Source organism: Emys orbicularis, chromosome 7, assembly GCF_028017835.1.
Source record: "Emys orbicularis isolate rEmyOrb1 chromosome 7, rEmyOrb1.hap1, whole genome shotgun sequence".
NCBI lineage: Eukaryota > Metazoa > Chordata > Testudines > Emydidae > Emys > Emys orbicularis.
Window position 1 is genome coordinate 49,254,463 of NC_088689.1, and position 21,156 is coordinate 49,275,618.

The 21,156-nt window shown below is 41.7% G+C and overlaps 1 protein-coding gene across 1 annotated transcript in view; it reads left to right on the forward strand.

Moving 5' to 3' along the window:
- Window positions 1–14,011, forward strand: part of JMJD1C (jumonji domain containing 1C) — a 244,008-nt gene extending 229,997 nt beyond the window's left edge. Inside the window, exons 23-25 of the mRNA XM_065407152.1 lie at window positions 3,033–3,209; window positions 13,306–13,437; window positions 13,814–14,011. Coding sequence (XP_065263224.1) covers window positions 3,033–3,209; window positions 13,306–13,437; window positions 13,814–13,903 — 399 coding nt within the window. The 3' untranslated portion in view covers window positions 13,904–14,011. The remainder of the gene's footprint in view (window positions 1–3,032; window positions 3,210–13,305; window positions 13,438–13,813) is intronic.
- Window positions 14,012–21,156: the final 7,145 nt, after the last annotated feature.

A 21,156-nucleotide genomic window follows, 5' to 3' on the forward strand; every position in this document is an offset into this window, starting at 1 on the left:
AGGTCATGTCTATTGTCCTGAAAGATCAGAAGGACACAGGGATCTGATCCATCTGTTTCACTGTTCCTAAAAAAAATAGGGAGTCTGTGTCTAGTTCTGGGCTTACAAAAGACCAGTTCCTTCTTGAGAATCTTGACTAAAGTCATTTATTCAGGAAATGAATTCTGATGTACTCTTATTCTCCCTGGGTTTCCAGGATTCATACCTGCATTCATCAATGTTGTAGTTTCAGCAGATGGAGTATCTGTGATTTGTTGACACAAACCAGCAGTTATAGTACCAAGCTCTCCCTATCATGTGGCTGGGATGTGGGTGGTCATGCCTAGTGGTTAGAACAGGAGTCAGGCCGCATGGTCAGAGCAGGAGTCCTAGCAAGTGGTTAGAACAGGAATTGGTAGCCAGGAATCGGAGCCCAAGGTCAGAACTGGAGTCCAAGGCCAGATCCCAAAGCCAGGGTTCAGAGCTGAAGTAAGAGGTCAGGAATTGGAGCCAAGGGCCAGAACTGGGTTACCTGGCGCAAGGCAAGACAAGAGCAGGGCAGGAAGCAAGCAGGTGAAGGAGCTATCGCAGCTGTGTGCGAATGCTGCTGCTGGGCTTAAGAGCTGGTCTGCTGACTCTTCCAACAATTCAGGCAGTGTAGCTAATCAGGCAGCCTACTACAGGCCAGCTGTGCTCATTAGATTGCCCAGAGACTGGGTCTGCTGCAGGTCCTGCTTCTAGACTGGCTGTGCTGCAGGCCGTGATTCCCGACATTCCCCCATGGCCCTAATAAGAGAGTGTACATGCACCCTCCCAAACCTGAATGACTGGCTGGTTTAAGCTGAGTTGGAAGCTGCAGCCAAGATGTGAGGGTATACTTCATTCACCAGGGAGGCACAAGAAGGTCTGACTTTTGATTACTTGAGTCCAAAAGAACATTTGTCTTTCAGCAGTCCAGACTGCAAGAATGTTGAACACAGCTGATGGAATGAGCAGAGTGCCGCTGAATCAAGGAGATGGGGAGATGAAGGAGATGGGGAGATGAAGGAGATGGGGAGTTAAATCCCCAGGTTTTTCTGTCTTTGCAAAAGGTGGGGCAGGCCTGAGATGAGATCTCATGGCATTTAGAGAAAGTAGAAGAGAACCAAAATATTTCAGCACATTCAAGGAAGCAGGGGCACATGAAATGAATACTATAGAAATTCCCTGAATCTTCATGCTGGTATACATTCTTCATCTGTATACGCTGGCAGTGTCCCACAGAAGATTGCCAGATCTAGAGGCGTTATCATAGTGATAATTCCAATCTAGCTGAAAAGGCCATGGTACCCAAAAACTAGTGAACATGTCCACCCCGCCCTTAGCCTCCAGTTGAATCCAGCATGTTTCATGGTCTGTTTTATTGTTAAGTGCACCAGTCCAAAGAAAGGGCCTTATCAGATAAAATCTCTCTGATACAGCCAAAGAAGCCATCAACTTTAAAAATGAACTCTAGACGTTGGAGAATCTTTGTGAGCTGGTGTGACAAAGTGTGGATAGAGCTGATTGAGGCCCCAGTGCCAGCCTTTCTGTTTCCTGTATATTGGTCTAATCTTGGATTTGAGTGTCAGTTCTATTAGAGTACAAGCAACAATAATACTGGCAATCTAAGGTTTGGTGGATGTGGTCTCAGTTGGATGAACCCGCCACCCCTTCTGCTGTAAGCAATAGGTGATGATCCCACCTGTATTACAATGATTAACTGTCGTGAGAGGTCCAAGTTGTCTGGACTGGCATAAAAGATTGAAGAGAGAAATTTTCTTTACCTGTTCATTTCCTTTCTTTGAGATCTTCTATACCAGTCCAGCCTTCTTGCCTTGTATGATTTGAATGCCTGTTACCTTTACTCGGTTTCAATGCCAAATTGCTGATATGTTCAGATTCCTGCTGTAACTAAAATTGTTTGTTAAACTTCACTGAAGAATAGCATCATTTAATTTTTTGGTTTGGTACTGCTTTTGAGGTACTCAGCTGAAGACTCATAGATGGCTAGATCCTTAATGTGTAAGGGTGTAAAGTCAAAAATCTTAGTATTCTGCTGGTTGGGAGAAACTATAATCCAAGCACCTGGACTGGTTCAAAAGATCTTGCAGAAAGAAAATTAATAGATAAGGAAATTTTTCCCTTTTACATAAAGCAGTTAATAACTAACCTAAAATATATTTTACATCTGATATAAAATGTTTATAAATAAATTCATGTATTTATTAAAAAAATAAACCTGTTTCCTGAGACATAGACAACAGATGTAGGTTTTTTCCCCCCATCTCTCACTATTATTCAGTAATTAGTGGCCAGTCAAGACAAATGTTTGTTCTGTGGGCTTAGCACAGTGAGGAACTGCTTGTGGTGGTGGTGGTTGCATTTAAAAATCCACTCATGTCTCATTGGAAATATTTTTAGACCATTCTGCTTATGTCATATTTTCTTAATTCCTTTCCAGTTTATTTTGGGGGGGGGGGGAGCTCTTCATGCAAATGTACATGCTGCTTTTTCTTGACTTGAGGTTATAATTTTGGTTATGATGTTATGATCGGATCCTGTGGAAATTTTGTCAAACCAGATTATCTCTTAAAGTTTGAAATCTGGAGGAGCTGAGCTGTTATGAAATAAAGATACTATTTTTTGCAAGTGAGCCTATTTCTGACAAATGATGGAAGAGAAATGTAGGCAAAAATGTTTATACTTTTTTTTTTTTTTTTAAACTAAACTCATCAGAAGGCATCTACTGCTCTTCTGGAGTGGAATTCCTTGAGAACTCTTTTACTTCAAAGGGATTTGGGTGCCTAATTCCCTTAAGATCAAAAGTTTGTCCCTTCCACCAACAGAAGTTGATATTACCTCATCTATCTTATATTTATTAATTGCCTTAAGATCCTTTTAAAATACTAGCCAAAATTCTCATCTGGATATTGGAAACAAATTCCTGTTACTTTTTAGGTAGGTAAGTGTTGGACCTACCAACATAGTTTTCCTTTTTTTAAAAATGATCTAGTGTCTCACCTGTATTACAGATTGCAAAAGAACAGGGTCTAGAAGTTTTACCAGAGCATGATCCAATACGTGACCAGAGTTGGTATGTGAACAAAAGACTTCGCCAAAGACTTTTTGAAGAATATGGAGTAAAAACCTGCACTATTATTCAATTCCTTGGTGATGCTATTATTTTACCAGCAGGAGCCCTTCATCAGGTAAAATACTTCTGTTCAAAGATAGATACATGTAAGTTCATGCTTAAATTAGATTTGATTTCATTATCAGTGACCATCATAATGTACAGAAATAAATAATACAAACTGATTGATAGAAATTGCTATCCAAGATTACTATGCAAGAACTCAGAAATATTCAAAATAACTTGGTTATTTCTCCAAATGTCAAATAATGGTCAAAACACTATTAACTGTTGTACAACTCTTTCAATCCAGTTAACTTCCTTTTATTAGCATATGATGGAAGCATGGCAGTAATTATAACTTTCAATATAAACCTAATACTGATACACCTTTCTAATTTCTGCAGGAAAAAAATAGTTTACACTTGAAATTTTGTTTGTTTGGTCTACAACTGTGGGAGAATTTTTGGGAAAGTTACAGGTTAATTGACAGGACATTTCTGAGATGAGATTTTTGAAAAGTACTTCTTCACTCTGAAACATATGGACTATTCAGACTTCTTTTTTACATAGCAGGAATATCGCCAGTCTGCAAAGCGGAAACTAGCATTAAATTTCCCTTTCAGTAGCCTCCCTTCATGTGACACACTGTTCTATCTGTGCTGCAAATAGATTTTATTTTCACTTCTTCAAGGAAAAATATGGTAATTAACTCCAGAGAGAGAAATTATGGGGAATCAGTGTATTAATTGTGAAGCAGAATTGTCCCCATCCTAGCATAACCATTTTTTTTCTTAAGCCACCAGTAGTCCCTGTGCTACAGAGGATGGGCATCTCACAAAGAAAACTTTCCCTGGCTAAAGATCAGACAAGAATTGTAGCCAGTAGTGAACCCACGCTGAGTCTGAGCATGATGACATGGTGAAGGCAACCTATGCTGTGTCTCAAGCATGGCGTTTCAAATTGATTTGCAGGCATGGGTCAAAGAGCCATGACTATTTTGGTTGATGGTCCCCATGTATATCCCACTCTGAGTACTCTGTGCACCTGAGACTGGAAGATTCTTGCTGTCAGTATCCATTGGGCTGTGCTTCCTTGTGCTTCAAACCAGGGGCATTCCTGCTAAAAAAAAATTAGCTTTGTTTTGTTTAAATTATTTTTTTTCTTTAGATAGTATTTTGGTATCTGTGGGTAGGGTTCCCTCCATCCCTGTTGCCCCAACATTTGGGGTTCTTAGCATGCCTAAGATCCCAGATTTCATGTCCTATATGGCCTGCTCCCAGATCTTCCCAGAGGGTGGTCTGCACAATTCCTGTTTGTGTTGCCTTGGAGAATCCCACATCCCCTCCAAGTACAATGTTTACAATTTGTTTCTTCTTTGAACTTGGCAATCCCATGAGTTCCAGCTTTGAAGACACCTAATGGAACAGTTGATGAGGTCCCAGTCTGATACTCAGTTTCCTGACCCCCCTGTACATTGGCGGGAGCTGCCTACCAGTGCCCCTTCTGGTCCAAGGCTTTCCAGCTCTGAACCATTGGATATCAAGCCTAGGAACTCTAGCAAGAGATGGGAGGAGGGTATGATCAGACACCCCCCCGTTGGAAATGGGATAAATCCCCTCCTAAAGCCACTAATAAAAGGAGCATCTCCCCTACCTTGTCCAAATTGGGTGAGACCTTGTGCCCTGGTAAGGGTGTCAAACTGAGTTCACCAACAAACTTCCACAGGAACTCAGGCCACAATTTCAGGCCCTCATCGAGGAGGGTAAACTAATAAGCAGACTTTCTGCAGGCTTTGCTAGATGCTGCAAGACGCTGCTTCCCATTCCATGGCAACTTTGGTTGTCATAAGGTGGACCTCATGGCTACAGTCTTCTGGGGTCCCAAGGAGGTGCAAGCTACTGTGGAGGACCTTCCGTTCAGGGGCAGCCATTCGTTTAGTGAGAAAACAGATGAGGCACTGGATACCTTCAGAATCCCAGGCTACCCTCTGCTCCATATGTATTTATGCCCCAGTTCCTCGGAGGAAGTACTCTAGACCACCTGCATACAAACAGCATCTCACTTAACAACTTTTCTACTATCAGAGAGCATATGAACGTCCCAGGAAGTGTCAGAGACTGTAGCGTAGAAGATATCATGCCCCGCTGTTGTCGATCTCTCAGGCTCAGGAGACCATTTTGACAGGACCAATGAGAGCCGCCAGCCAGCCTCCACTCTGACTGACACCCCCTTTGGTGGCTTTCTGACCTGATTCTTCCAGTATGGCATTATGTCACCTCACACGGATGGGTCATAGAGATCATCTCCGCTTGCTACTCAACAGTTTTTCCCCTCCCCGTTCCTCCTCAGGACCCCTTTTAGGAGAGGATCTTCATACAGGAAGTGGATGCCCCTTTACAGCTAAGAGCTTATAGAACCCATACCCTCTCAGCATAAGGGGAAGAGGTTTTATTCCGGGTACGTCCTCATCACCAAAAATAAAGGGGTCTGGAGGCCCATGAAGCTGAATGTCTTCATATGCCTTTCAAAATTCAGGATGACCAGCCTGGCCGCTATAATTCCCTCCCTAAACAAAGGCAATTGGTTTTCAGCTCTGTTTGAACGACGCTTATTTCCATGTAGACATTCATCCTGTGCACAGGAGGCCCAGATGATTATTGGTACAATCCTTCCCTTTAGGCTCTCAACAGTTCTAGAGTTTTTAATGAGGTGCTGTCAATAATAGTGATATACCTGTGCTTCCAAGGCAGCCCAGTTTTTCATTATCTTGATGACTGGCTGCTCATGGGCTTGTCATGTCAGGAAGTACAACCGTCGATCCTTTGCCTACCCAGCTTCTTTTGAACCTTTGAACTTCTAGTAAACCTAGAAAAGTCCAATGTAGTTCCAATGCAAGTTATAAAATTTATCAGAGTATCTCTGAATTCAGCTTCAGCCAGAGCTTATCTACCAGAGGACATAGTCCACATGATGCCTAACATTATTGCTCAGCATCAGATGTGTCCTCACATTACAGTCGGATCTGGCCTGATCCTGATAGGCATCATGGCCTTCTGCCCCAATGTTATGCCATTTGCAAAGTTCCATCTCTGGTGCCCCAGGCATGGTTGAGGACAGTCTGCTCTCTGAGCAGAGACAATCTGGACAAACAAGTCTCAATTCCCCAAGGTATTCATTCCCCTTCCACCCACGAAGAAGCTGATTATGGATGCCTCCCTAATGGGTTGGGGAATGCACCTGAATGATCACATGGCTCAAGGCTCTGGTCCCAACAAGAATCCACACTTTACATCAACCTCCTCAAACTGGGGGATCTTCACTAGGTTTGCAGAAAGTTCCTGTTCCTCATCCATGCCCAGCACATTCAGATAATGTAGGAAAACATGACCACAGTCTACTACATAAGCAGAAGAGTGAGGTCTCTGGCCCTTTAGGTAGAAGTAATCAAACTCTGGAACCAGTGTATCTGTCATCAAATCACCCACTCGGTGGTGCACTTCCCAGAAGTAATGAATACCTTGGCAGACAGCCTCAGCAGGCACTTCCATAAAGATCACAAGTAGGAACTGCACGACTCGGTAGTACAAAACGTATTCCGACAGTGGGGTTTCCCATCATGGTATCTTTGTGTCCCAGGACAACGAGAAATACCCACTTTACTGTTCACAAGCAGCTTTGGGACAGTGTTACAGAGGGGACACTTTCCTAGTTCAGTGGTGAACTGCTGATGTATACCTTCCCACCAAATAACCCTTTTAACCCGAGTCTTGAAGAAAATCAAGTAGGACAGAATGCTGGCAATTTTTGTGACATCCTGCTGGCTGAAGCAGTTCTGGTTCACCAGCATCCTCCAGATGTAACCATTCCCATGCATACAGATTCAGCTATTTCCGAACCTGCTAACACAGAACAGAGGCAGGATCAACCCCACCATCTCTCCACCTGACAGCCTGAAATTTGGATGGATGCCGAGCTTTGAGAAATCATGTTCCAAGGAAATACAATCCATCCTCAATAATATCAGGAAATGCTCTATGAGAAAATGCTTTGTGGTTAAATGGAAGAGATTTTTTCTTTCTGATGCCAATTTTGTAGCAAGCCCCCAGAGAATTTGGACATCTCTATCATCTTAGACCACTTTCTTTCCTGGAAGAAGTTGAGCATATCTCTGTTACCTGCGTGTGCATTTGGCAGCAATTAATGCCCTCCATTCCCCTGGTTGACAGCTACTTTGTCTTCACCCATCCTATTGACCATAAGGCTCCTGAAAGGCCTTACTAGAACCTACCCCCAGTAGTGAAACTAATGCCAACTTGGGATCTCAATCTGGTTTTGTCAGCGCTTATGAATCCTCCATTTGAACTGTTTTCAGCCTGCTTCCTTCTTCACCTGTCTATTAAAGTAGTCTTCCTGACTGCAATCACTTCTTCCAGAAGAGTGGGTGAGCTAGGGGCCTTTATGGTGGACACTCCCTATACAGTGTTCTATCAGGATGCGGTCTCTCTGAGATTATACCCCACGCTGATTACAAAGTTTCCCTCTGAATTCTACCTGTCTTCTACTTGAAACCTTGCGCCACCAGGGAAGACAGAAAGCTTCATTCTCTGGATGTCCATTGAGCCTCAGCTTTCTATCTACAAAGGACACAACCCTTCAGGAAGTCTCCCAAGACTCTTCATTTCCATTCATTGAGCAGATGAAGGGGGAAGCAATCTCCTCACAGAGGCTTTCCAGATAGATTGCTGGTTGCATCTGCCTTTGCTATGATCTTGCAGGGGCTACTCTTCATCAGAATGTGAGGGCTTACTCGACCAGAGCCTAGGCTGCTTCCATGATTATTCTTCAGGATGTTCTTCTCCTGGAGATCTGTAGAGCAGCAATATGGAGCTTTGGGTATACCGTCACTAGACACTCCTATGCCCTGGTGCAGACCCCTTCTGTGACTGCATCCTTCAGTCCAGCAGTCATTCAGTCAGTGGTGCAGCATTGTTCCTTGGACCCTCATCCTTGATGAATATTGCATGCTGGTCACCCACAGTTGCATACACACAGGGACCATCACTCAAAGAAGAAAGAAAGGTTCTTACCTTACAGTAATTGGAGTTCTTCTAGAAATGTGGTTTCTATGTATATTCCACTATCCACCCTCCTTCCCCTCTGCTGCGAATCCTTTCTTAACAGAAATTCCCAGTAGAGAAAGAACTGGAGATGTAGTTGGTCTGTGCCTCCCCATATGCCCTCAGTTCAGATTATAAAGAGGTGCAAGTAAGGACCAACAGACACTGATAGGAAGAATGTTCTAGTCTCAAGCACATGGAGTACATGTGTACCCACAGTGGAACCACACGTCTTGAAGAACTCCAGTTACTGTAAGGTAAGTAACCTTTCTTTCACACTGGTTAAGAGGGATTGCAGGCCTCAGGCCTTTGAATCTTCTCATGCAACTTCCTCCAAGGCGTTCACTCCACCTATTCTAAAATGCTGGACCTTTCTGATCCAAGGTGTACAAACAACTACCAAACATCTTTTCCCAGAGAGAGAGCAGAAAGATGTTTACCAATGTACAGTGACCTGAAGGACTTTAATAAAAAGTAATCTGATATCAAACTTCCCAGAATGTATCTGCTGGTTGTTTCAGTTCCTCAAAGAATGATCAAAAGCATTGAATGCAATACACAAGGTGAACTTGGCTGTCATTCTAGTGATTTAAAAAGGAAAAAAAAATCTGTTCTACTAGATTGGATGGTAGCCCAGGAGAATCTGTGAGACTGCAAACTTGAATGTATTTCTAAAGGGAACTATGAATTGCTTGTCAAGTGCACCGCTATATGGTCATACATTACTATATTGTACTAAGAGCTTTTAAGGTCTAGAGTGATTGGCCTCAGAGCTGCTTCCCAAACGATTCTGAAAGATGAACATCTCTGGTATGTATTTGATGTTTCCTTGGATCCGTTGTCCTTACAGGCAAAATAGAGGGCAAGAATGTGGTTGGATTATGGCCAGAGAAAGCTAATTCTGAAGTCAAGTGAGGCCTCATTAGTCTGCCGAAGTTGGAAGAAGAGAACTAGATGCTAGAAGAGCAGACATGAGTATGCCTCCCCTTCAGGGATGTAATCTGTCACTTTTTGGTTAATGGAAAATTGAATATCTGATTTGTTCTCTTGATAGTGATTAGTGGGTATCACGCAGAAATAAATTCTGTACAAGAAGGCAATTTGTGACTTTCCCAATTGCATCAGACTCAAACAGAAGACTTTGTTTTTGGCTGGCAGACACATGATAAACACATAAATCACTAGACTGTCACAGAAGAAAAAAAAATTCAAGACATCTGTTCTCTCCTCTTGGAGGGAAGCTTGTCAGGTTCTCTACCCCAAGGATCAAAAGTAAGGTTTAAGACACTTCCAAGATATTGTTATGAGCTAGGTGAAAACTTATTATGGATTGAGGTAAAGCTCCACTGACATTGATAGGTGTGAACTCACCCTTCAATTAACAAGTGTAAGTATAAACCCCCACCTAGGCAAAAGTAGTGTGTGAACTCATCCAGGAGCTTTAGCTAGGCATTGTTTTGGGTAGGGATGTGTGAGGATGGGGGGACGGGAGGGGAGAGGAGGCAGGAAAGCAAACAAGCAAGCAAAAAACACTACTTTAAAAGATGGAGACAGCCTGAAGGAGCAGCTGAAAGCACAGTGGGTGACCCTGGAAGAAAGCTGGGGGGAGAGGTTTTTGGGCCAGGGCTGCAGGCTGAAAAGGATGCTCTTGGTGCTATGAGCAAAAGAAGCTATTTCCTGCCATTTAAGTACTTCTGCATTCAAAGATACAGGACTTAGTACATTCTTTGTAAAGAAACAAAACTGTGTCAAAGAAATACCTGACTGTCACCTATTTCTCCTCAGCTGGAACAACCTAGTAGACACCAAATTTTATGCTAGCCATTCAGGTCAAAATGGACAATATGTTGGTTTTGCCAAAGGACCTTGTAATCTATTCTGGGACCCATGGCCGCCCATGATTTCTAGAATCTTAACTTCGAATTTTTGATTTTCAAACTAGTCTTGTGTTCTAACCCAGTTCTCTTTTTAAGATATAAATGTTCCCAACATTAACTTTGTTTTAATAAAGTTTTTGATTGCAAATTGTAGTTTATAGCACTCAGTTTCTCAGAAATAAACACCAAAATGAAACTGATCACTTCAAATATTTACATCCAAATAATAAAATCACATCTAATACACTAAATACACATGTAATGCAGCTGAAATGTAAATGAATAAAATAGGAACCGTCAAAAATTCATAGGTATTACCAGAAAAACTGTTTTATAAGGTATGAGGCATATAATTGACATCAAACTAAATGGAGTGCATCAGCACCACCACATTCAGTATGTGTATTTAAGAGCTAAAAATAAGCCTGGCCTACTGTTGTCACCTTTAATCCCTTGACATCAATTCCAAACAGTTGCTTTTGAGATGGAGATATTCCAACTCCTGGCATCTAGGAGTTAATAAGACAGTATTTGTGATGGATAGATTCTGGGAATCTTTTTCTCCAAGTGACAAGTTCCTATGAAAGGGATGTGTGGGAGAAAATGGAAGAACTATGTTCTTTGATACATGTGTAAAAAAAAAAAAAAAAAAAACCACTCTTTCTACACAGATATGTAAATATTGACCTTAAAGTACCTTCACCTATTTTCTATATAAAAAGCACATTTAAAAGAATAACACTGAGTCTTAACAAGTATGAGTGCCATATTACGGTCTGATAAGATTTCATTATTTTTGCATAGATATCATGATATATCAATAATTAAAACTAAACTACAGTTGTCAGAATATATTTGGTGATACATTATCCTTTTTATTGTTTTTCACTTGCTAATTGACAGTGATTTGAAACTACTGCTGATTACAGTAATGTAAATATTGTGGCTTGTAAGATGTATGAAAAATTGTTTTTAAAGGTTTTCTTCTACATGATATATTTCCTACACTTTACTTTTTTATACTGAAGTATAGATTAGAGAAGTCTCGATATAGTAAAATTGTAATTGTTAACTAATATTAGCACAATTATAACTGTTTCTGTATCTGTTACTGATTTTTAAAATGTATTGAAAGTCATTAAAAGATAATGGTGAAATACTTGACTCAGTGATTTAAGTATGTCCGTTGAGATTAAATACATAATTTAAATTGCCTTTTTATAATAGGACAAGTAATTATATAATCTAACAAACTCCTAAAAATATGTTGATTTAAGAGCATAATGACATATTAGAATCAGAGACTCATAGACCTCGAGAGGTCATCTAATCCAGTTCCCTGCACTCATGGCAGGACTAAGTATTATCTAGATCATCCCTGACAGGTGTTTGTCTAACCTCTTAAAAACCTTCAATGATGGAGATTCCATAGCTTCCCTGAACAATTTATTCCAGTGCTTAACTACCCTGACAGGAAGTTTTTCCTAATGTCCAACCTAAACCGCCCTTGCCGCAATTTAAGCCCATTGCTTCTTGTCCTATCCTCAGAGGTTAAGGAGAACAATTTTTCTCCCTTTTTGTAGTAACAGCCTTTTATGTACTTGAAAACTGTTATGCCCCTTCTCAGTCTTCTCTTCTCCAAACTAAACTAACCCGGTTCTTTCAGTCTTCCTCATAGGTCATGTTTTCTAGACTTTTAATATTTTTTGTTGTTGTTCTCTGGACTTTCTCCAATTGGGCTACATCTTTCCTGAAACGTGGTGCCCAGAACTGGATACAATACTCCAGTTGAGGCCTAATCAGCGTGGTGTAGTAAATGGAATTTATTTATTTATTTTGCTTTTTTTGTAACAGTGTTAAACGTTGACTCATATTTAGCTTATGATCCCCTATAACCTCCAGATCCGTTTCTGCAGTACTCCTTCCTAGGCAGTCATTTCCCATTTTGTATGTAATGTAACATGCTTATAGAGAATGATGTCCCAGAGATGACTTGGTAAATACACATGAGAAAGGAATTGCTATTCATGTATGGTCCCCTACAGCTAAGAGCTAGAAGCTATGTGTATGTCAACTGCACAGGGGCTGATCTGTACAGGAGACCGCTTTCTCTGTAAGGACAGAGAAACGGACATCTATGGCCAGGAGTTGGGATGGGGAACTCCTGATCCTTCACACACCAACTCCCTATCTAGGATCTTAGGCTTTCTCCTTACTCTCCCTAATTTGGGGGGTTGTGCTCCACTGGCTCAGCTTCCCGATTATTGGAACTCTGGTAGGGTGTATTACCCTTCACGATTACAGTCTGAGGCATCAGTAGCAGTAACAGCCCTTCTTTATCTCCCTGGCTCTTCTCTGTTTTAGATATGTCTGCTAAGGAGAGGAACTTGCATCTGTACGACTTCTTTAAATATCTGGACCTAATGATTGCCTAGATCAATTTGTTTGATTTTGCTAGCTACTGTGTTAAGCTTATGGGAAGCCCTGTACATCTTTCATAACTACTTGTCTGGGGATGGGAGGGGGAAATATTTGAGAGGTCAGTGGGTTCAGAGATGATTGTAATAGGTAGAGGAGAGGAAGTTAAGAAGTTTGATGGGGTTGGAGACACTTGGCACTCAGGTACATGGGATTTTGGAACTTGGGAAAGGGGAGTTGTTCACTTGTCACTGGGAAGAATGTGTGAACTGGGGGAGGGGTTTGGGAGCGAAGAGAGTCAAGGTCACAGCACAGGTTTTTGAGAAGGGAATTGGAAGATGGAGCCTAGAAGATGGATTGAATTAATGAGGAAGTAGCTGGCTGCATGCCAGGGAAAGGAAGAGAAGGGCTGGGCGTGCACTCGGATTGTGGCTAGTGTCCTTCAATAACATTCCAGCTTAGGAGCACGAGCCTGAACAATGTTAGGATTTTAGAAAAGAGTCTCATCCTTGTGGAGTCTATTGCTGCACACCTGACACATGACTTGTGACAACAGATAAGGAGATCTTAAAATGTTCAATAAATGTCAGTTTAATACACTTCATTACTGCTAACTTAAAAAGTAAAAAGATTCCCAGTCTGATAGTTACGTGGTTTGAAAGATCTGGAGCCTATACGTCACTTTTTGTGAATTTTAAAAAAAATACAGATTTTAATTTTCTTTCTTTTTTTTCTTTTTTTTTTTTCTTTTGGACAGGTGCAAAATTTTCACAGCTGCATTCAAGTAACTGAAGACTTTGTGTCTCCAGAACATCTTGTACAGTCATTTCACTTAACACAGGAACTGAGGCTGTCAAAAGAAGAAATCAATTATGATGATAAAATGCAGGTAAGAAATGAATTCTCAACTAGAACTTGTTCTGAAGGCTCTGATTCTGATTGAAATATGCAACTGTGTGTGTGGTCATTTTCTAGCTGTTGTTCACACACAACAACAACGATAATCAGTGTGCCTATTTGGTCCCCATGAACCTGAGATGATGTGAATGCAACGGTGTAAATGACTTTCAGTTGATTGCTGTTTTGGTATTTCACAGTGTGTTTAAAATATCAAGGTGTTTACTTTTGGACTAATATTTTTAACTTAATCTTTTTTTCATCCACTAAACCTAGGGCTCAGTCCTAAACCTAGTTACATACCATGCATTAATAGTGGCTTTTTTTATCACTTGTATCTTACTGAAGTGTGTCTTATACTTCTGCAGGTTAAAAATATCTTGTATCATGCAGTTAAGGAAATGGTGAGAGCTTTGAAGATTAATGAAAATGAAATGGAAGATGTGGAAGAAAACTAAAGCGCTTGCTGCTTTTTTATGTTAAAACATCAGATGGAGGTTATTTTTTCAATTATATGATGAACAGTATGCACACTAATTTAAGCTTCACAAACCATCAGTGCCAAGAAAACATAGTCATCGTATTTACTTGTTACTGACACTGCAACAGCATAGCTTCATAGATCACAGCTACTGTGATTAAATGTTACTTATTAAAAAAAATTAAGCAGCATTCTGCTGTATTGTATTATAATGTATATGAAGTTTGTGAAATGTCAAAGATTTAAGATGTATTTATTTTTTGAAAAAAACCCACAAAATTCTATGCTATATTGTTGATCAAATGTAAATGTGACTTGTACAGTTTGCTAAAATAACTCTGGTATTTTTCACTACATTGAGACAGTTACTGTGAGAGTAGGACACAAACACCAGCTATTGCCTGCATTTGGGACATTGCTGAATCCGCACAGCAGTCATGTCATTATCTGAAAATTACTGCCAAATAATTGTAAACTTTGTAAAATATAAAGTATATAAAGTAGATATTAAATACAGACACTTCAGTATTTTATTGAAGCTATTCAGTGTACAATTAAACATTTTCAAAAGGTGTAATTTATTTAAAAGATTGTTTCATTTTGGTAAAATTTATGTGAACTTTTAAAGCTAAATATTAAACTTAATATGCTGTGTAAATATATACATATATACATTCAATGATGTATTTTTTTAAAACATTGGCTTGCTTTAATTTGTTAAAAGTGCAAGTGTTACACACGCTTTGTACATTGAAGTTGAAAGGGGTTTTGCATTTTCCATTAAAATGACTTTATCAAATGTTGTCTCATTGTGTTTGTTTTTCATGTTTGTGGCACATTTGTGACAGACACACTTGTCTGAGTCATTCATGCCTTCACGGTGATTGCAGATGTCTCTGTTGTGAAGCTGCCTACTGTAAAAGATTGGAATGTTGTATGTTAATTAGTGTGCACCATTCACCCTCTGCCAGTTTTAATATGAAACTACTAACAGACATGCTGGAGCACAGTTCAAGTAGCTGAGCCAAAGAAAGCTATCTAAGAATAAAAATAATTTAAACATTCCTTATGTTGTGTCTTCAATAACAAAGATTCTTTTGTTTTGAGGGGAAGGGAATTTCCATAGAACAAAAAAAAAAGTTCTCTATTGCTTGTAAACTAAATGTATAAAGATTAGGTCAGTGATGCTCATTATAAAAAATAAAATTGTGTATAATGCTCTAAAACTGAAAAAAAATAATTTGATATTTCTCTAGCTGGTGATATAGCCAAAATGTAATAGCAGTAGGTATGCCGCAGCCAAATGAAACAACATATGTAACAAAGTGCTAGTGTTGGAGGTGGGGAGAGGTAGTATTTAAATTGCATTAAAAAGTTGGATGATATACAAAACAATTTCAAGTTTTTTAGTGAAAAGAAAAATTATTTTAAAGGAACATGTTTTGAGTTTAACTGGTTAGAAAAATTGCAATTGATTTTGCAGTTATTCAGAAATATTACTGGAATGAGTTGATATGCATTTATCAGTTATGTCTTAAGTTTACCTTAAGTTATATATTGCTTCTCCCTGGGTTCTGTACATAGCACAGAGGGATGGGAGCATTTGATAGCTAAACTATTTGTTGAAGATACAACAAGCTGCTGAGCTCTCTTAGCTAAGCCATAGGAATGGTTTCTTTTCAGGAACAGAATTTGAGTAGAAATAATTTTTAATGGTAGCTAATATTTACTTTTAAACCTGGTGTAATTTGATCTTAACCCAAAAAATAACTCTTGTTGCATTGTTTCTTTGGCTGAAAAGATTTAACATTTTGGGAAGATTTTTGAGGCTTTGGGTTTGCAGTGTTGTTGCAGTTAGTCTGGTCTTAAGTAAATAAGAAAAATAATTTTGTATGGAATACACCTTAACACCACACTATATGCATGCAGTTTTAGTGCAGAACATAGTCTTTTTACTAGAGTTGAAGTCACAGTACTCCTTGTATAGCCTCCAATTTTGATAGTTTTATCACAAAAGGGAGGAATATCATTTCATATGCTGATATTCACAATACAAATATTTACGTGGATTATAATTGTTTCTGTGTGCACTGACAGACTCTTGAACTTTTCTTTCTCCAGAGATGCAGAAAGGAAGCCAAGGCTGAGAGATGTGTGGTGAAACTTGCCTGATGTATGATGATGCAGAAATCTCAGTCAGGTCAGTAGCAAGGGTGGTCACTGTGCATCAGTCTTTGTGCCTATACTTCTCTGGTTTGCCAACGGAAGTCCAAATTACAATAGAAACCTACCCATTGAAGGTCAGAAAATACTTAGTACCAAGTCCTTGAACTCTAGGATTCTAGGACCACTTTGAGATAGTTTGGTCTTTATATAGTCTGCCAAGCAATGTACTTTGAGCTTCAGGTACCATTTCCAAGGTGTTTAAGATGTTCCAGCCAAAGACCTTCCCAGAATTAGACACTGTTAAAGTTTCACACTGGTTTGCCCAAGATGTGCATATTACGTACGGTATGGATACATGGAGTCAGTTATCTCAAAGAATCACAATTTATATGGTGCTTAAACATATCTTTTTAAAAAATTCCTTTGGAAATATACATTTTCTAATATTGCAAAGATGATTAGTCTGTTACTGAAACAGGTTGTTCATGTCTTTAATAACTGTAGTGTTTAGAACAGCCCTAACTGTTGTGTAATGACGCTTGTTCTGAGCTGATCTCACACACTGAAGATTTTTGATCTTGGTAATTATACTTTTCTATCAGTGTGCATAGTACACAGTTGTGAGAACTGCAGCATTTTTATTTTGTTTTTTCTTTGTATAGAATCGTAAACACCATGGCTGGTTGCAAATGTAACAACAATTTATTTCTTATAAGTTCAAGGACTAAACAGTACCTGTAGGCATAACATCATGTTACCATGTAGATTCAGGAATGACCTCAGGGCTCCCACAGCCTACGTTGGTGTAAAGCAGGCATGCAACAGAACACTGAATTTCCTTCATTGGTAATTTAGGTTTGGAACTAATTGTTTCAGGATGAAGCCATCAAAGTTGATTTAAGAAATGTTCTATTTTACCTGTGACATTCAGAAAACTTTCCACTGCTTCTGCCATCATCCATGTGTCTCTCCGTATAAGTAATTAAAATTCCTGGATGAAATCTAATGGTGATGCAAGTTGTTTGTGTCTGTTACTGTGTTTCTTTGTACACCATGATTTCTGCATGGCAAACTTCTAGAAACGTTGCTATGTAATCTGACAATAGTGAAATTAAACTACCATAGAGGCGTTTTACACAAAAAGTAGCTCTGCTTACTTAAGGAAAAGTTAGAACCGAATCCATATTACATCCAGAGTGACAGTTAGGATGTCTGTGTCACCACCTCCAGAATCTAAGGCTTGTCTGCACAAGGAAAATAATCAGAATAGTGTCCTGAATAGTGTCCCTGTGCTGAAACTCTTATTCCAGAATAAGTGTGTCCATAAAGGGAAAAATTCAGGAATAGCTACTATGCTTTAAATTCACACCCTCACTTAATTCAAAATAATTTTCAAGTGTAGACAAGCCTTCGTTTTCTTGTTCAATGAGTAGGTTAGTTCAGGCTCTCTTTGATTTTCCATAGGGGATTGATGTTAGCGACCCATGTAAACTTTTCATGATGAAAGAAGTTAAATATTCGTTTTTTCTCCTGAATTTGAAGTGCTTCACACAAATGGATACCCCTGTATTTACTTTCCTCATCCTCAACACAAGAGTCTGACAGTAAAGGTCAATTTTATTAATGTTCACATCCCAATGTTTACAGCAATTGGTACCCTAAGAGAATGAATCCAGGAGGCCAGTCTAAAGTAGGAGGAAGATTGACTGTGAGATACATAAGATTCTTCGAGGGATGTCCCTGTGGGTGCTTCACTTCAGGTGTTGGCACGTTCTTGCACCTTTGATCGGAGAATTTCAGCAGCAGTGCCTGTCTCGCAGCACCGTTGGTGCCTCATCTAGTGCGCACCAACCCGATGCCCGCAATTCCTTCTCAACCATCCTTGGTCGAAGACAGAACTCCCAGCAGTGTCAAGAAGTTAGCTCACTTAGTGTGAAAATAGTATTTAGTATAGTTTAGTTTAGCAGTACGGTTACTTTCCCCGTTTTTCTTCCTAGTTTAAAAAAAAAAAAAAAAAAACCTTTTCATAGCCTAGTTAAGTTCACCCCTGAGGTGAACCATCATCTTTTCAGCTATGCCTTGTTCACCAGGTTTTAAGCACTATCTCTCATGTTCAGATGCCATGCTGGTGTCGGACAGACACTCAGTGTGTCCGCTGCTTGGCTGAGTCACACATCCCTCAGAAATGTGCTCACTGCAGCAGTCTAAAGCCTTGAGCACGGAGGAACAGGGATCTGCGCCTCAAGCTCATCTTAATGTAGAAGGCTGTGCACCCGGCTTCAGACCCCGGCCAGCAGACGCCCCCTGGACACAGATCTCCAGAGACCTCACGCTCTTCTCAGAGAAAGGCTCATTCCTCAAAAAAATCAATGAGGAAATGAGCGATGACTTCTCCTGAGAGAGAACCGACCAAAAAGAAGTGCTCTCCATCTCGGTCTCTCTTGGTACTGACCACACCGCGGCTGAGTACCTAAAAGGCACCGGGATCTTCTGACACCACCCACACAGTGGCCTCTGCCAATCCCCAGTGCTCTGGTGCGGAGTCGAGAAGCAAAAGTAAGTCTCCTCCTCCACTGTGGCACCGTGTACACCACTGAAGAAAACAGCACCAAGACTTCCAACACAGGCTCTCCTCTGCCTGCTCCAACAGCTTCATTGGCGCTGACAACCACATTGACAATGACACCATCGGCTCCGAAAACTCTACCCCAAGACCACCAGCACTTTCTACTGCAATACCAAAACCCTTGGCACTGGCCAGTACCATGCCACTTCCTTCATCAGAAGGACATATTAGTATCCTCGACACTGGACTCGCCACTTTTCGGCACAGATGGCTCCCTGGTGCACTTGGTACTGGAACACCCTGTCTCACTAATAGCCCCTCCATTTTCCAGCAAGGAGGTAGAGGATGACCAGACCCAACAACCGGATCTCTACAATCAAGGTCCCACTATAGGTAAGACATACAGTTGTGGTATTGGCACCCTTGCATGGTTCCACCCATGCCCTTCCCCACACAATGGGACCCCTTGGCCTCCTACAGAAGTCACTACAGTAGGGCCCCCCCCACCCCACCCCCAGTCCTTGTAGGGAGGAGGTCAGATTGCCTCCCACCATTCTGGATGCCTGTAACATCAGAGCCCAATGAGGAAGCTGCTGAGGAACAGGAGGAGAGCATAGAGCAAGACACCATGCCAAATACTAACAACTCCTTCTCTTCCCCAGACGGGGCCATAATGCCTCCACCATCTACAGCCGCTGATTACTTCAAGCAATTTCAAGAACTTTTTTTAAAAACATGTGATGGACCAATTAGAGATCCCTCTTGAGGAGGTCCCGGAGGCTCAACATAAACTGCTGAACATCCTACAAGCCTCCTCAGCTTCCAAAATAGGGCTCCCAATTAATGATGTGCTAATGGAGTCAGCCAAAACAGTTTGGCAGACCCCAGCCACCATACCACCTACCTTCAAGAGGGATGACAAAAATACTCCTGGGGGAATTTTGCATCACTCGCGTGTGCAAAATTCATGTCCCCCGCAGATTTCTTTGCTTCCCTGCAGAAAAATGACTTTCTGAAGGGGAAGCAAAGGGAAGCCGCAAGAGCAGTCACGCGCCCCTCCCCAGCAACGCAGGTGCATCGTTTTGCTCACCTGGAGCGGCTGACAGAGAGGTAAATCACTGCGGCGGGCGGGGGGGGGGGGGGGAAAGGCGTGGTTGGGGATGCCCCAGCCATTGGCTCCTACTCTGCACTGGGCTCAGCTGGTAGTCTCGGCTGAACTGGAGCGCACGGGACTTGCTCTTCCCCTGAAAGGAGCAGCCTGGGTCAGTTCAGACCCACCCCCAGAATCCTCCCCTGGCTGCAGGAAGCTGCACACACACACCCGCCCCCATCACTCCTCAGTCACAGGAGTAGGGGGTCACTGTATGGGGAGCTGCTCTGCCATTTGCACAATCCCTGTGCTTCTGGACCCTCACATACCCAGAATCCCCCACAAGCCCACCACACCTGAACCCCCATCCTGCTGAGCTTCACCTCCTGGAGTTGGACCTCCCCACTGAACCCCACCCCCTTCACCTAGACCATCCCCTGGTGAGCCTCCCCCACTCCAACCCCCACCCTGACGAGCCCCCTACACACACATCCTCAACGAGCTGCACCTGGACCCTCACCCCATCAGCACCCAGACACCCCTGCTATGCCCCCTTCTGAGCCCCATCCCCCCTCACCTGGACTCCCTCTGCTGAACCCTAACCACCTTCACCTGGACCCCCCTGCAGAGTCCCATTGCCCCTGCACCTAGAACCCCCCCTCCACAAGCCTTTGTGCATTCAAATCCCCCCCACACACCCAGGCCCCCCAATGAGCCACCCACATCCAAACTTCCACACACACAACCCCCTCACCCTACACCTGGATCCCCACCACCACCACTTGGAGCCTGCCTCCCCACACCTGGTGCGCCTGGCACAGAAGGGCAGGGCCCTGGGGCATTTGTGGGGCAGCTCCGGCCCTTGCACTGTGTCAGGGTTGGGTGCAGCCTCACTACCAAGTACATGTCACGGAGGGCAGAAATTTTTATTTTTTGGCACAGAATTCCCTCAAGAGAACAAAAAATATTATGTTCCCTCCAAAGGTATGGACTTCCTTTTTTCGCATCCTGCACCAAATTCATTCGTAGTCAATGCCATCAACCATTGAGGTAGAAAGCATCAGTATAGGTCCATACCCACCAAGAAAGAGTGGAAATGGCTAGACCTTTTTGGCTGCAAAATATATTGCTCATCAACCTACAATTCTGGGTCGCCAACTATGCGGCATTACTAGCAAAATATGATCATGGCAACTATTTGAAATTCATGGACTTTATTAATGATATTCCAGAGGACAAAAGGGATACATTTAAAGCTCGCATGTCTGAAGGCCTACAAGCATCTTTAGATATGGCCGACATAAAGGCAAGATCCACAGTCATCGCGGTGTTCATGCGCCGGGCATCATGGTTGCATACCTCAGGATTCCCCAGGGAGATACAGTCTGCAGCGAAGGACCTTCTGTTC